General features: G+C 38.9%; 1 protein-coding gene across 12 annotated transcripts in view; it reads right to left on the bottom strand.

Annotated features, from left to right (window-relative positions):
* The window catches only part of afdna (afadin, adherens junction formation factor a), a 140,293-nt gene that overhangs the window by 7,846 nt on the left and 116,379 nt on the right, over window positions 1-16,068 (bottom strand). For 6 of the 12 annotated variants that reach the window (XM_074684593.1, XM_074684590.1, XM_074684589.1 and 3 more), the window contains 5 exons: window positions 15,807-16,021; window positions 14,060-14,239; window positions 10,716-10,754; window positions 8,552-8,683; window positions 3,220-3,757 (listed from right to left, as the gene is read on the bottom strand). In XM_074684593.1, coding sequence (XP_074540694.1) covers window positions 3,220-3,757; window positions 8,552-8,683; window positions 10,716-10,754; window positions 14,060-14,239; window positions 15,807-16,021 — 1,104 coding nt within the window. The remainder of the gene's footprint in view (window positions 1-3,219; window positions 3,758-8,551; window positions 8,684-10,715; window positions 10,755-14,059; window positions 14,240-15,806; window positions 16,022-16,068) is intronic. The other 6 variants (XM_074684598.1, XM_074684600.1, XM_074684595.1 and 3 more) reach the window with 5 other exon arrangements.

Raw genomic sequence — 16,068 nt, 5'->3', positions numbered from 1 at the left:
GCTCAGTACTGCGATTGTGTAAACACTTCCTGTAATATTTTCTGTCGGGATAAAGCAGCAACCTCCAAACATGGCGTCCTTAAACTATGGGTGAAACCACTGACACTGTATCCATGTTTTGATGCTGTTTATAGCCACTATTGTCAAATAGACGCTGCCAAACCCCAGTCTCTTAAATATCAACCAGATATGTAAAACTAAAGGCGAAAGTTGCTCTAAAGAGGCAAAAAGTATACTTTTTTGTGCTAGATGTTTGTGTTTAAAACCAGGAAATAATGAATGAACAGTATCGAAACGACAAATTTTTAGCTCGCAATACTTTAAAAAAAATGTTTCACTTATTTACTAGAAACAACTCGTAACTCCTTGTGAAAGTCATTTGAGAAACTTAAGTCAGATATGGGCTGAGATTTGCACCACAAGAAACTGAATTGGATTTATTATATTTAGCTTAGTTTTTTTTTCATTTTTTCATGATAACATTAAAAAGTACAAGTACAATACAAAACAAAATAAGTCTAATGAATGAAAGGAGGGGAAAGAAGAAAAAGTCTCATGGTATCTACCCTTTCACTCCCTCACTCACACAATGATTAGATACCTGATCAGACAATCAAAAATAATGCCAGAGTGCCTTTAGCTTTGCAAAAAAAAAAAAAAAAAAAGTACTACTACTGCTTATAATAATAATTATAATAAAAATAATAATAGTTTAATTCAGGAAGCTCAATCTGAAATAATATTTAATGTTTTGAAACTAAATTTATTCTCTTTAAACTGTTGTTTAACCTACTTAAAAAAATTCAACTTTTCTTAAAATGAAAAACACCAAATTCATTTTTAATACTAAGCCATTCCTTCATCTACGGCTGTGAGGAAGAGTAAAATCAAGTATAGATTTACAGAAATCCTCTTCACGTCTGCTTTAATGTTGTTTCATTTCTCCTCTGTCACAACTAGGGATGGGTACCAAATTAGATAATTTCAAAAAGCACAGACTGAAATCTGTCAAAAGTACCGGGTAAAATAAAAAGGTACCGTGTTTACGTACTTAAATGCATCCTTGTGACTGTGAGGGAGTGGAAGAGTAGCTAATTTTCCATGCTGGACATGAACACAGCATTACAAGGTTATATATTGAAGAATAAATATGTTGGATTGAAAAAAGTTACATTCTATTATTAAACAAATTGATATTTTTTACCACATTAATGCACAAAAGTACCAAAAATTGGCACTGTTGAGTACCGATAGCGGTTGCCAGGTACTGGGCATCGTTTCAAATGTGAAAGGTACCCACCCCGAGTAACAAGACTTAGGTACAGGACTTATTAACTGTGGCAGTGGAAATCTGGAGTCCCACACCTCAGTGTGTGTTATTTATTATTTTAACAGAGTAAGCAGATAAACTTTTCTGGAAGTTACTACCAATGGATGAACAGTCAATGGAGTTATTTTGGGGTTTTATTTTGTATTTTTAAATTTAAGGAATGAAGAGACTTGAATTTACAAGGTTAACAAAATTAAAAGCAAATAAATTCAGTTTGTTAACATTGATTTGAACTTCAAATCATGATTTTTTTAAATTTAATTTCAGCCTCTAATGGCACAAATCTCAGCCCAGAGTCAGAGTGGTGGTTTCCAAACTATTTCTTATTCTTTAAAACTCTAACTTTGAGCTTTTCTGTCTTTATTTTGGAGAGCAGACTGTGAATAATGTTGGAAAAAAGGAACAAAGAGTGCTGGCTGCCTGTTTCAAAGACTTTGTTTCTGTAACTCTCAGACCTTTTTGAAAGTCAAAGTATCTACTATCTGTAAATGATTCAGCAGCTAATTTGATTTCTTTGAGCATGTGATAACCAATAAGTGTGTGTTTAATAACTTACGAGAATAAGGAGCAAATGCAATGATTAAAATTCTTGAGGAACTAGATTCTTGCAGCAACTTCTTAAACAAACAGATGGTTTGGACAAACTAAAGGATTCAAATGAAACTTGAGTTTCCCTGAAACTAGGAGTCAAATGTTTTTTATTTGCTGTAAAACGGGCAAAAATCTCAGTTATGTAATATGGAGATTGTTTTATCTAAACAGACTTGACACTGGACTCACACAGAAGGTGTTTCAAACCAAGCAGAGATATTTTTGGAGAGAAAAAACCCCACGCAGCTGCCAACTGACTGCAGCTTGACCTCTCAACTGTCAGATATCGCTTTCCAACGCTGAAACCTTCTGAAGAATCTGTGATACACATCGAGAGAAAATATTTGAACGAGATAAGCCAAGAAAGACGTCCAGTGTTTAATATTTGATCTGAGTGGAGACGGGCTACTTTCAGCTGGGAGATAAGTGAGTTTACGTTGAGAGTGACTGGAGCGTGACCTTTCAAATCTCAGCAGTGGGGGATGGCTGACACTAGGGGGAGCTGTGGGTAAAATTAGAGGCTGTTTTCAAGCCACAGACGAATCTGAGGCCTCTCTCACATCTCGCTGCTGCTGCGTGAGCGTCATGTTGGATGAAATGAGCTGATTTCTGTTTGATCGAGTGGATTGATGAGCGTGTGAAGCCAATGGTGTGTCTCCTTCCCTTAAAGCCAACACCGCTAAGCAGAGCCACGGGGCAGGAAGGGGGGGTGGTAGGCGGGCAGGCAGACTGACGGCTGGCCTCCAACCCCTCCCCCCACTTCCTTGATTCCCAAGCAGCAACAGACCAGACACAAAGGAGGCGGCGAGCGACAACACCAACAGTACTATGATTGGCTCTGATGGGTCTCAATCTGCAGCAAAAAAAGTGGTGGCGTGATTATCGATTGCTTTTTTCTGGTTTCTGGTGCTCGATCGAAGGGGAGGTTGTGATTGGAGGAAGATGAGGAGGAGAAAAAATTACCGGGGACAGGTAGAGGTGTTCGACAAACCAACATAAAAAAATACAAAACAAATACAGTCTGATTGGCTGGAGAGGAGGGAGAATTTCCACATTAAAAAAACGAACACAGAGAGATGAACGGAGGGACGGGAGGAGAAAAATCTGGACAAACATGTAAAGAAAGAAAAAAGGAGACGGTGGGAATGAAAAGGCAGAACACCTCGCTACTAAAAACAAGGAGTCAAATCAACACGCTACGCTAAGAAGAAGAGAAGATGAGTGGATGAGAGGGAGGTGTGGGAGCTGTAGGGGGCGCTGCCGCGAGCCTGCCTCCTCTCTCCTCTCTCTGCGTCTACCTTTAAAGCCTCCGGGGGGCATGGAGCTGGGTTTTGCAGGAAGGGGGGGACCTGTACTGTTGGAGTTGTTGAATGGCGGTTGGAATGAGCCAGACAGGAAGATGCCGTCAGAGAGGGGGCGGGGTTTGCGCGCAGTGGGCGGCGGCTGAGGCCTGCCGTGATTGGGCGAGGCGGAGGCCGGGAGGTCGCCGTACGACTTCCTGGTGGCCGACAGCTTGACCTGACCTGATTGGCTGCCGCCGCCGCCACTTCCTGCATCCTCGTCTTCGTCCTCGTCACCCGCGTAGGAGACAAACTTGGCGGTGTAGAGCGTGTCGGGGGAGGTGACCTGGGTTTTGAGGTAGGAGGTGTTTCTCTGTGGGGGGGGCGGGGGGGTGTTAGTAGGGTTGTGGGGGGCGGGGGGTTGGTAGTCCCGGGGCAGCGGGGGCCGATACAGACCGGCCGGCTCGTCAGGCGTCAGCAGCTTTCTCTCGGCCTCCTCGTGCTGCCGGCGCCGCTCGGCCTCCAGGCGAGTGTAGTACTCCTCCTCCTGTCTCCTCTAGGGGAGGGACAACCTGTTAGTAAGCTCCACCCTCATTGGCTCACACCTCAGTAATAGACACTGACTGGCTAACCAGCTACGGATACAACTCTGGATCTATCAACTAGTCTACAAACTCCACCAAACTTTTCTAATCCTACGATGTCTCACATCCAAAACTCCCATCAAGGGACCAAAACCCAACAATCATCCCTTAAAATAACTACTCCTCTTCAAACAACCTATACATCCTGTATAAACCCTCAGGACAACGACCTACAGACATCTAGGACCTGAACTTTCAATGCTAACTTGGGGTGTCCCAATTCAGGGGCTGCACCTTACAGAGACTGAATCTGTAGACCGATTATGTCACAGTGGTGTGTCGACGGCCGACAAATCCGGCCTCCTCTTCAGGTGCCTCAAAGGACGGATTTGGTGAATCCTTCTTAGCCTCACATATCCCAAGATTCATTGCGTGTACAACATATATCTATGATGGAAATGGCTGAACTCCAGAAGAAGTGTTGTGTTACCCACTTGTTAAAGATTTCTGGCAACAACTGTGTGATTGTGTTTCTAAATTATTGGAGAAGATTCTGTTTTAATTTGGTAAAATGTGCTTAGGCTCTTTTAAGTGATACACTGAGAAAATTTATGAATCTTCTCATTTTGGTAAAAGGATTGTTCAATGTTCGTAAATGTAAATTCTCTGGAAAAAAAAAATTACTTGATGGTTTTACTTTTTTTTTCTTTTCCAGAGAATTTTAACAATACGTTCAATTAATTCAGTACTCTTAAAAAGCAATTAAAACTTAAACAGCTTGCACTTCATAATTTTTATTTTTTTTAATTGATCAAACATGCCCCCTAGTGCATGTTCAAATGCAGAAAATGTATGTTGTTGCTTAACTCTAACATGTACATTTTGGTTCCGTACTCTATTAATAACAAATAATAATAATAATGAAGTAAAATATTTAGAAAAATAATAGTAAAAAAAATGTTTTAAATGTAAGATTTTGGTTTCACATGTGTTTGAAAAGTAAGGCTGACAGGTGGGGGCGACACTGAGTGACAACAAGAGGAAAAATGCTCCGTAAACCAGACTGTCTCAATTCAGTTTGGCCTTTTGCAGTCTATGCTGCACTGATCCGATCCTAGTATGGGGTATGGGCTCGATCCAGCCCCTCAAAGCTGGATCGGGTATCGGTGGGAAAGGATTGGTCCAAATTTGACACTAAGGCTAAACTATGATTTAGTCTACAAGGTATAAAATTTTACAATCAAACTGTCATTTCTGTAAATTCTGGAGCTTTTTTTAGACAAAACTGCTGATAAACATTTAAACACTTATAGTTTAGATAAATATTAACTTCAGTAATTCTATATGTAGTCATTTTTGTATTTTACTCAAAACATTACCGGTCTTACCAGGTTATTATTTAACACTGGCATTGGACCAGGATCGGTATCGGGACCAGAAAAGCTGGATTGGTGCATCCCTAGTCTACTCAGCCTACAAAGCCAGCCTACATGGGCTGCAGACCCTGAATTGGGACACAGCTCCTGTGCGTTTTAAACACGACCTTTGACTTCGAGTGAGATCAGAGAAACAATCAGGCACAGAGGCTCGGTAAACCTCACTGCCACTCTCAGCTGCTTGTGCACATTTAGTCGACCACTGGGTCAAAACAAGCCATAAACTTTAGGAAAACAAGGACACACACGAAAGATTTCAGCTGCAGAGCTTCTGCCAGTCTCTCTCAGCTGTAACCTGACTTTCTGCATCAATACGAGCCTGGCACAATCAAAGTTTCTGCAGATTAAAGCCACATACCAGAAGAGTTTAGGGATCTGCGCAAGAAAATAGCTATAAAGTATGTGCTCATTTCTAGAAGAATCAGGGTGTTGCAAACTGAACTGATTTTTACTTCTTATTTTGCATCAATTTTTTATGAAATTGTGCAAATCAAACCTGGTCTGACAAAATAAACCTTTTTCCTACTGGTCTAAACTCCACACAGCCTCACCTCAGCAGCTGCCTCTGGCCTCACAGAAACCAGCCGAGCTTCATGGACCACCCTGATCTACCACCATCTCCCCTTCCCTCAACGCTCTGTGTATTTAAGTGTGAGTCCATATGTGCCTCAGCTCTTTGTGTGTCCCCAGTTTACACTCTGCGCTTTGTGGCTGAGGTTTTTTTTTTTTGATTCGAGCCCACCCGGACTCGAACTCTGGTATCTACACTTCAGGGAGAGATCTGTGATGTTCCTCGTGAATCTACTCTGCAGGAATGTGTTTGGATTTCTTGGTTTGGAGCTCGACCAGCTGCTCCAGGTCACATGTGTTCAATCTCACTGCTTCTGAAGTCAGATTATCTTCTTTTTTTTGTCCGTTTCATGTGTGGAAAACTGAGTGTGTGTCCTTAAAAAAAGCAGCGGTATCTTGAGCTGTGGACGTCTCAGAGCTGCTTTTGGTGGTTGAATCGGCCCAGTGAGAATCTAAAGAAACTGGGAGGGATTAGTGGGTGTGTGGGGTTTGAATGAGTGGGTGGCTTGGCTGGGTGTGTATGTATGGTATGGATGGCTGAGGGCGGGAATGAGGCAGGTGGGTGGGCGTAGATTTCTGTGTGTGTGTACGCCTGTGTGCATGAAGCATGTGGGTTTTTCAGGGAACAGTAGGAGGGTGGGCGGCATTCCCTAAACTGAAGCAATGCTGGATGGAGATGGTGACAAAAATATCAAACAAATAACATAAAAACCTCAAAAATCATAACTGCTTCCCCGACAAACTGAATGAACTGAGCTTCCTGACACACATCAACGACATGATGGGAGTCCCATGCTTGAGGTGGGTGGGAGCACGTAACATGACACATCAACACATCACATTGGGGTGGGGGTGCACAGGATGAGGACATGCAACTGGACAAATTTACATTAAACACCAACTTCACAGTCAAAACATTTAGAAAACAGTAAATCTATATGTTGGACAGCATTTAAAAACAATCTTCACACTGATGATGACAAAAAAATTACTCTTAGACATTTTTCCCCCTGATTTAGTGAATTTGTTTTATAATATAATATTGGGATGTATCATATCCTGGTTTATTCTTATGTTTTGTTTTTTTTTTTCCAGCAAGAAACTCAGACACGGTTTTAGAGCTACTTTTTGTCTCCTGTGTTTCGTATTAAATTGCTTTGTATTGAAACAAATCGTTTTGTAAAATATCAAATTGAAAACATTGTTTCGAAAACGTATCGTATTGTATTGTGACATAAAGTGTCTATTGATCATACTGTAACATACATTGTAACGCTGTATTGTAACACATTGTACCGTAACATATTGTACCGTAACATATCACATGGTAAAACATTGCGACGTATATCGTTTTTTTCAGCAAGTAACTCAAAAACAATTTTAAAAGCAACTTTTTTTCTCCTGTGTTTGTATTAAATTGCTTTGTATTGTAACAAAACGTTTTGTAAAATATCAAATTAAAAATATATCCAAAACATATCATATTGTAACATAAAGTGTCTATTGATCATATTGTAACATATATTGTAACACTGTATTGTAACATTTTGTACCGTAACACATTGCACCGTGACATATTGTACCGTAACATATCGTCTCAAAAAAGATCGCAATGTATATCGTAACTTATACCGTATCACAACATATTGTAACGTATCACCAAAAAAACACCGAAAACACTGTGTCTGTGTACAGTATTACATCATGTTACATTAAATCCTATCCTATGGCATTGTACCGTAATGTATCAAATCATATCATATCAAATCACAATGTAACATATCAAATCATGTCACATTGTATCCTATCATACTCTATTGTATTAAGTCCTATCCTATCTCATCAAATTGTACTGTTTTGTACCGTATCATACTGTATTGTATCAAACCATGCCATACTGTGTTGTACCGTACCATATCGTATCGCACCATATTGTATTGTATCATACTGTACCATATCATATCGCACCGTACTGTATGGTATTGTACCATACCATATTATATCATGTCATATTGCACCATATTGTACCGTACCGTGCCGTATTGTACCGTACCATACCATATTGTACCGTACCGTACCGCATCGTACTGTACCGTATCGTATCGTATCGTACCGTATTGTACCATACCATATCATATCATATCCTACCGTATTGTACCCTATCGTACCGTACAGTATCTTACCAATTTATTGCCTCAGCATAACTCCAATAACTTCCTTTTTCCTAAGCTGACGTACTATAGATCTTCTACATAAAATATTTTGACCGGGTCTTATTTCCTTCCTTTTCTATGACGTCAGCTCTACTAAAGCTTAAGATAGACAGTACCATTTTAAACTGGTTTGAGTCTGTGTCGATTTCAAACGACCATTAGTGTGATCACGTGTCTGCAGGTCACGGGACAATCACACCACAGTAATGACATCATGGTGAGATCAGTGAGGACGACATGATGACAAAAAACACTGAATATGTCTGAGTTTGCACACAAAACGGAGATGAGTGGGCTGACACCTGATCACACTTATGGTTATTTAAAACCTCCAAAATGGAAAATTCAGTAATAGTTGAACCGTTTTTACTTCAAGTTTATAATATCCGAGCAAAAAGTTGGTAGCTATTATACAATTCTGTGCTGTTTTTCCTGTTATATTCATGGGCTGGGTCAAAGAGAGCAAAGTTAACTTGAAAAAACATCTATCACATATTAATTATTGATAAACATAACTTAAATGAGTTTCACAAACAGACAAACCGACCTTCTCCTCGGCCTCTCGTTTGGCTCTCTCTTCCTCCCTCCACCTCCTCTCCTCCTCCTTTGCCCGCTCTTCCGCCTCCCGTTTACGAATCTCCTCCAGCTGCTGCTTACGCCGTCGCTCCTCGTCTTGCAACTGATCACACGAACAAACAAAGCACACAGAGACAGGCACACACGCAGACAAAGACACAATTAGCACAACATAAATTGCATGTTTTTCAATCACGAAACTATGAGAACATTCCCACATTAAAGTCTCTGTTCAGCTGCTACGCTAACATGTCGTGTGTGACGTGAGGTAGGTTGGATTCGTCTCACAGGACTGCTCCGGAGGGGAGGAGCAGTGTGCACAGCAAACTCACAGCACAGGCAGAAACACATACTGCTGGACATGCAACAACGACAACAACATGCAACAACAACAGCAACCAGAAGAGAGCAGGGCAGAAACAGAGACAGCCCCTCCTTTAGCTTCTGAACGTGTAGTTGATTTAAGCTGTAAAGACACGATTAAAGATCCTATGTAAGAGGCAGACAAAGTTACTTATTGTAACTAAAGTAACTGTAAACTGCTGCAGAAATGCTCTGAAATCAAACCAGCCCGACACAAACCTTGTAGAAGATGACACAATAGGAACAAACCCTTTCTTTGGGCTGGATGGCATTAAAGGATCAGTTCAACCAAATTACAAAACAACCTGTTGTCCACTTTACATGTAGGGTTTTAAAAACATGCATTAACAGCATGATAAGGCTGTAATATATTTTTGTTTCAAGTTAATAAAATAAAATGTAAAAACTAAGAGCAAATATTTACTGCTTCACAAAATTAATTAATTAAAAATAAAAAAAATAAAAAAATAATAATAGATTTTTCATCAGTTTTCTGAGTAATAATGCTATGTATAATACCCTTAACTTTCACAAAACTGAAATATAAAAAAATAAGTATTTTCAATTGTAATTTAAATAATTTTGGTTTAACAAGTTAACAGAAAGAAAAGAAAAAAACATATTATAATAAATTATATTATATTATATTATATTAAAATACATTATATTAAATAACATTAAATTAAATTATTTATTTATGTATATATTTTTTTAAATATATATTATTTTATTATTTGATTTAATAAATTCTAAGGATTTTTTTTGCTACTTTTGAAATCCTACATGAATTTTTTTACATTTTCAAAATAAATAAATAAATTACACTATCCATCTCATCCATCTGAAATGTCTTTTTATGGACATTTATTTATTGGATATTTCAATAATTTTATGAAAAACTAAAAATTGAATTTTAATTTAAAAAAAAAAATACTTCTACTAATTTTTTAAGTTTAAAATTGGCATTATTTACATGTTCAATACTTCTTATGGTTTTATTTTTTATTTGTGTGGCTAATAATGTCAAGGCAGTGACATCTGTGGATACAAAGATATTTAGTGGTAACAATAATTGTATTAGATATAAGTTTTCCTATAGGTGCTATTTTGTTCTTGAGGTAGGAAAGTGAGGAAACGTGTGTTTTTGTTTTAGTTAAACAGACCCTTAGCAAACAGAACACAGAGAGGCTCAGCTGATCACACACAAATGGATGAACGGATGGAGTCATGAACACCACAACACCATGAGTTTGCCCTGCGCAGGCAGCATCAGAGGCTCACAGGACTCTCATGCATGGACCTTAACCTGGACGCCCCTGTGATGCAATCAGCCATGCAGGCACCACCTCCAGAGCCGCTCAAAACATCACTGCTGAACAGAACCACTCTGCGCTGAGATCTGCTGCTCTGTTAGTGAGTAAAGGTTTAGTTTTCTGATGCTTCTCTAACTTAGAAACTTCTGTCTCTGTTAATTTGTTAGCAGCAGGTTCAGTGTTTCTTCCAGCAGTGGTTTTGAGTGGACAAAGAGATGGACAGCTTCCCCAGCCAAACCACACCAAGCATCCCAGGACGGCCTCCCTATGACCCCCTGCTCCTCAGCCCCGCCTCCACCCCTAAACCCCACCCCCAATGAAACAACGACAATAGTCCAAGATGGGTGAGGAGAGACAGAGAGGAAACACGGGCAGGTGGGCAGCCCAGACCAAAAAAACAGGAAGTGATGTAAAAGGGAAGGGGTTAGAGGAAACTGGTCATTAACAGGAAGAACATACCAAGTCTAGAACAGAGATAGCTGGGACAGCATTCTGCTGCTGAAGAAGAAGAAGAAGAAGAAGAAGAAGAGAGTGAGGGGGGGCAGACAGGGAGGGAGGGAAGAAAAGGAAAATACCCAAATACTGAAAAAAAGAGGTGTGGAGGATTCAATACAGATATCAATCAAACTTAGTTAGCAAACAGAGGAGAGGGAGGAAAAGAAAGGAGAAACTGAGGAGTAACGTGGTTTATAAAGGAGAGGGGAGTGACAAACAGTAAAGTGAAAACATTACTGAACTTTGTTTTTCTCTGCTGAGCTTATGACTGACCTTTACACGCTCCACCAAAGCAAAAATCAACAAAACTGCTGCTCTCCCTACTGAATAGTTGGATCTCAAACCGATGACTCGACTTTCATGAGGATTTTTTTTTGATAGTTTTACTGAATTATGAGCAAGGATGTGTTTATTTGGAGAATCTCAGGTTTGCTGAATATTCCTAATGACAGCTGTCTTAAAGCTCCTCTTAACTTTTTAGTGTGTGTTGTTTTTGGCACCCCCCTGTGGACAAAAGGGTAAAAATCAAGTTATCTATCTTTATCAAAAGAGTCAGAATGGGGTAGCCTATGTACAATAGTGATCTCATGACTGAAATCTTAAACAAAGACATAATGTTAACTGATCAATCAGAGAGACACCTACCCTCCTCAACCTACCCACCTACTCTTTCTGAAATGACAAATAGCTAAAAAAAATAAACAAATAAACAAGTTTGTTTGCTGTTCTATGTTATAAAGATGCAACAGCATTGATTTCAAGTCTGTTTCATAACTCCATAAAAATCCCACCCTGGAGCTTTAAGTTTCATTTTCTTTTACATGATGTATCATAATAGGGGCTGTTTGTTTACATGGTGTATGTCAGAATACATTTTTTAAATCCAGATTGGTTTTGTAAATTTTGCCGTTTCCACTTGTTTACAGAAAGTTTTTTAACAGCAGTTTTTATTACAGGAAAAAAGAAAACACAAACCCAACCAAACGCCCTCACCAGAAAGTCACTCCCTCAGCTCACCAACCACAACCAGCACATCACTACACCCTCCAGCTCCACCCCACACCCAGGCATCCTCCAACACAACCCTATGTAGCTACCTTCAGTACAAGTTTTAACTTTGATGTGAATTATAAAAAACAATCTGGTTAATGTTTTATCTTTTCTGTTTTTGTTGTTAGTTGCTGGAAAGTTGTTGTTTTTTTTAGCTAAATGAAAAAAATCTTTTCAAACTCATAAAATCCATCTTTAAATCATCATATAGCCCAAACTAAGGCAGTATGCTCGGTTATGCATATTGGACAAGGCAAGTTTATACATGATAGTATGTTAGTCTAGTTAATAGAAGTAGGGATGTCCCGATCTGATACACTGATTGGTATTAGCGCCCGATTTGGCTATTTTTGGAAGATCGGATAGCATCGAATTTTGATCCAGTTTTCACGTGTTTTCAGCACCGTCATGCTGTATGGCTGCTGTAAATCTCCCTGTAATCTGCACTTTCTGGGTTGTTTTTTGTGTGCAAAGTTTAGCACCAGCGTTTTTGAAGGTTTTCTTCTTAATCTTGACTATTTTTTAAATTTCTTTTGTAAAATTGAGTTGTATGAAGGCTTTTGATTTCAAAGTATTCAGGATTTGTTATTTATTTATTTATTTTTATTATTATTTTCATTCTGTTCTTTATTTTGATCTGGTTGAGAGAGCAAGTTTGTTGCAATACAGTTCATTTTATAAAGCAAAATAAAAAAGGGTATGTATGCATTTACACATACAAAATATACTTTATTTTTTAAGGTCTGAAAATGTAGGTATCGGCCTCTATTAGGGCTGGGACGATATGCTATTCTTTCGATTTGATTCTATTACAATTTTTGTGGTGCCAATCAAATTTAAATTGTGATTCGTCGATATTTACGATTTTTCGATTCTTAATGTGCTTTTTAAAAACCAGACCATGTGAAAAGTTAAATGATGATGATAATGTCTACAGACTATATTGGGAGCCATAATTTCCCCTAATGCGCCAATCAAGTGAGTCAGAGAGAAAAATTTCACCCACCGCTGGAGAAAAGTGGAAACCGTTTTACAATCCAGTTTATTAACAAAGACTGAAATGAAGGATTTGAATGTGAAAGAAATAGAGATTTTTTTGACAAAGAATCATGATTTTGATTTTGCCACACAAAAAATTCTGATATAGCGATTTTCGATTTTTTCTCCTACCTCTAAAATCTGTATCAGTCGGTATGGTATTAGATAAACATAAGAAAATTGGATCAGATCTGACGTCAAAAAATCTAAATCAGGACATCCGTAATTAGAATCACTTCATGCTAGGGTCTTGCTCACTCTTTGGATAATAAAACTGCACAACCCTTTACACACAATTCATGACTGCTCGCATAATCTTAATCATTAAAGTTTTTCACTATGCTTTTTCTTTGTCATGTTAAACGAAGAAACTAAATTTCTCTGTAGAAATGTGACTTTAGTCGTCCGTTTGATCAGTTCCTGGCAGCTTAAAAAGGGCAAAGTTTTGCATAAGATGTGACATTTTCAAAATTGAACATTGATGCACCTGACAACTTCAGTCTTGCAGGCTGTACATGGCTTTAAACCTCTGTTAGTTACTAGCTGTGTTAGTTTGCAGGGGTCTCTGTAAAGTAAAAGTTGAAGTCAAACTGTACCTCGACTTTCTCCAGAACCATTAAATGAAATAATCAAGTCATCAGTGTCCATTCAGGGGTATAATCTCACAGAAATGAGACCAGTGACTGTGTGGTCATGGCTCATTCCTGCTCTGGAAGTCAGCGTTGATGCTGCATTGACATTAAATGGAAACAACAACAACATAAAACTTTTAAACTGAAACTTCTGTTGGATTCCAACCACAGCTGCATGATCAATCACACATGCAGCCTCTGTGTGTCTTACTTTGAGTCAGTTATATCCATGTAATGTGAATGCAGCATTTACACACATTCCCACCTGCCTGCCCCAGACCCCTCCCCTCCAGCCCTCCAGCCAATCAGATTTAAGCAGCTCAGCATGGCAAAGCGATGACAGAAGCATGTTGCAGATGCACATTGCAGGACATTCATAGTGGGAGCGCTGCCACAGAGGAATTTATTTCCCCCTTTAGCATTTGAAAGCCGGTTCTGTCTCTTCACTACCCCCCCGTTCCCAAAATCACCAGCCTGATTTCCTGTGGCGCTTCTTTCCTCGTGAACCGAACGACTGATTCGACTGCTTTTCTGCTCGTTCAGATCATCAGCTTTATCCTCACTAATCCCGCCACACCCGAGTCTCACCCTGGCTCTCTTCTCGGCCTCCAGCCTCTGCATGATCATCATGGTGTCCACGTCCTCGTCGTCCTCCTCTTCCTCATCTTCGTCGCTCTGCTTGGATTCCTGAAGTCGTTTCTGGAACTGCCACTCCAGCATCAGCTTCCTGAGGCGGTCGCTCTCCTCTGCTGTTCGCTCAGGCTTGGCCTGAAAACACAAAAGTGTGATCAGACTATGACAGCATTTTTATTGATAAATAACTAAGATTGTGCTTAAATCCACAGATTATATTACGTATAGAGTAGTGCTGTCAAGATGTGGTGGGTGGATGATCCAAATATCAATAATATTGATACCAAAGTTGGTATTGATATTGAATGATACCAGTGCAAAAAGATTGATACCCTAGTTTATTTTTTCCTCCTGCACGCACTGACTGCTGTGGTTTTATATAAGCGGTGACTTGGTTGTGTCTACTCCCTCTGCTTTCTTAACACTCTACCACAAAAAAGATTTTGTTTTTATTTCTTTTCAGGAGATAATTTTACACTTTGTTTATTTAAGAAAAAAACAGAAGTGCACCAAAGGAAAAAAATTTCTTTACTTTTAGAAATGGTTCAATAAACAGTTCTACTTGAAAAAAGAAGTTTGTTTGGAATTTTTTATAACATTTGTTGTGGTGTGATAATTCTTTATACTTTATTATTTTAAGAAATGATTGCAATAACGAGAGACCTTTTATTTATTTTTTTATCGTAGTCTTAAAGCTACCTCAAAGTGATCATTTTCTGCACTTTATTTCTTAAGAAAAGAATTCCACACATAACAGTGTTTTGGTTAAATTTGTTTTGTTACTTAATGTTTTGTTGTTTCTGAACATAAATGTTTCTCATGGCAGTAAAGTATTTTATAGTCACTGTTAAACTTTGCCCAAATTTTGTCCTGGGTCTTAACAACACAATTTAAGAAAAAAAATTGCAAAAACACCAAAAGGTCAACAGTTTGATGATACATCAACCTTAAATTTTAAGCGGTGTCAGTATCGGTGTCAGTATCAGTATCGGCGATACTGGCTCTGTATTTACTTGGCATCAGATCGATGCCAAAATTCCTAGTATCGCCCACCTCTACCGTCAGTGATTAAAAAAGTTAATCACTTGTCTATTCTGGGTATTAATCATGATAAATGACATATTTCCCTTGGGCTTAATAAAGTCCGTAGATACAATTTATAAATATACTTTAAATGGCTTGAGTTTTGTTTTGAGTAGTGCTGTCAAACTATTAAATTATTGAATCAGATTAATCACAGGGTTGCTGTTGTATTAGTAAACAGACCTAAGAAAAAAGGAAATATTTTTGCACTAAGCGTGTTAATTAGACACTTTTAACACTTCATGTTAACAAAAAATCTTTAAGCATCTTGAGAGGCAACTTCCAAAACCTTTGCAAAAACTGTGTCCTCAATGATATTAATGGGGTCTGAGTTTGTTTCAATCCAAATTACAATTGAGTAAGTTTGTCTGAGGTAGACTTACTGAAGCCCCGGAGCAGAAAAGAAAACTTTCTCCTGCAGACTGCATAATACTTTATGTTAGTCGACTATTCTTTATTTATCTTCTCTACTTAGACAAACTGCACAAAATGTGTTGCCAGAGACATTTCAGGGACTTCAGCAGATGAGTTACCCGAGTTAAAATGTTTTAATCAGATTAATCGTAATGATTGGATTAATCTGATTAATGCTTTAGTGTAGAGTTCATTTTGTTTTCACCTGGAGCTCCTGGATCTCTTTGTCCAGCAGGTCGACGATGTGAAGCTGCTGCTGTTTCTCCGCCTTCTCTCGGGCGTCTCGCTTCCAGGGGTCTGGAGACAAACTGTCGCTGGTCGACAGCTCCTCCTTACTGATGGTGATATACTGCAGGTCCCGTCTCTCGATAGTGCGAGGCTGCTGCTGCGGTAAGAGCTCCCTGATCACCGTATCCATACCTGAAAGCACGAAGCATCATCATTATTATTAAAGAATAAAGAAAAAC

The sequence above is a fragment of the Halichoeres trimaculatus genome, unplaced genomic scaffold (assembly GCF_033239565.1).
Source record: "Halichoeres trimaculatus isolate MK-OKI-2021-1 unplaced genomic scaffold, fHalTri1.1 fHalTri1_scaffold_13, whole genome shotgun sequence".
Classification (NCBI taxonomy): domain Eukaryota; kingdom Metazoa; phylum Chordata; class Actinopteri; order Labriformes; family Labridae; genus Halichoeres; species Halichoeres trimaculatus.
This window is presented reverse-complemented; position numbering and strand designations above follow the sequence as displayed.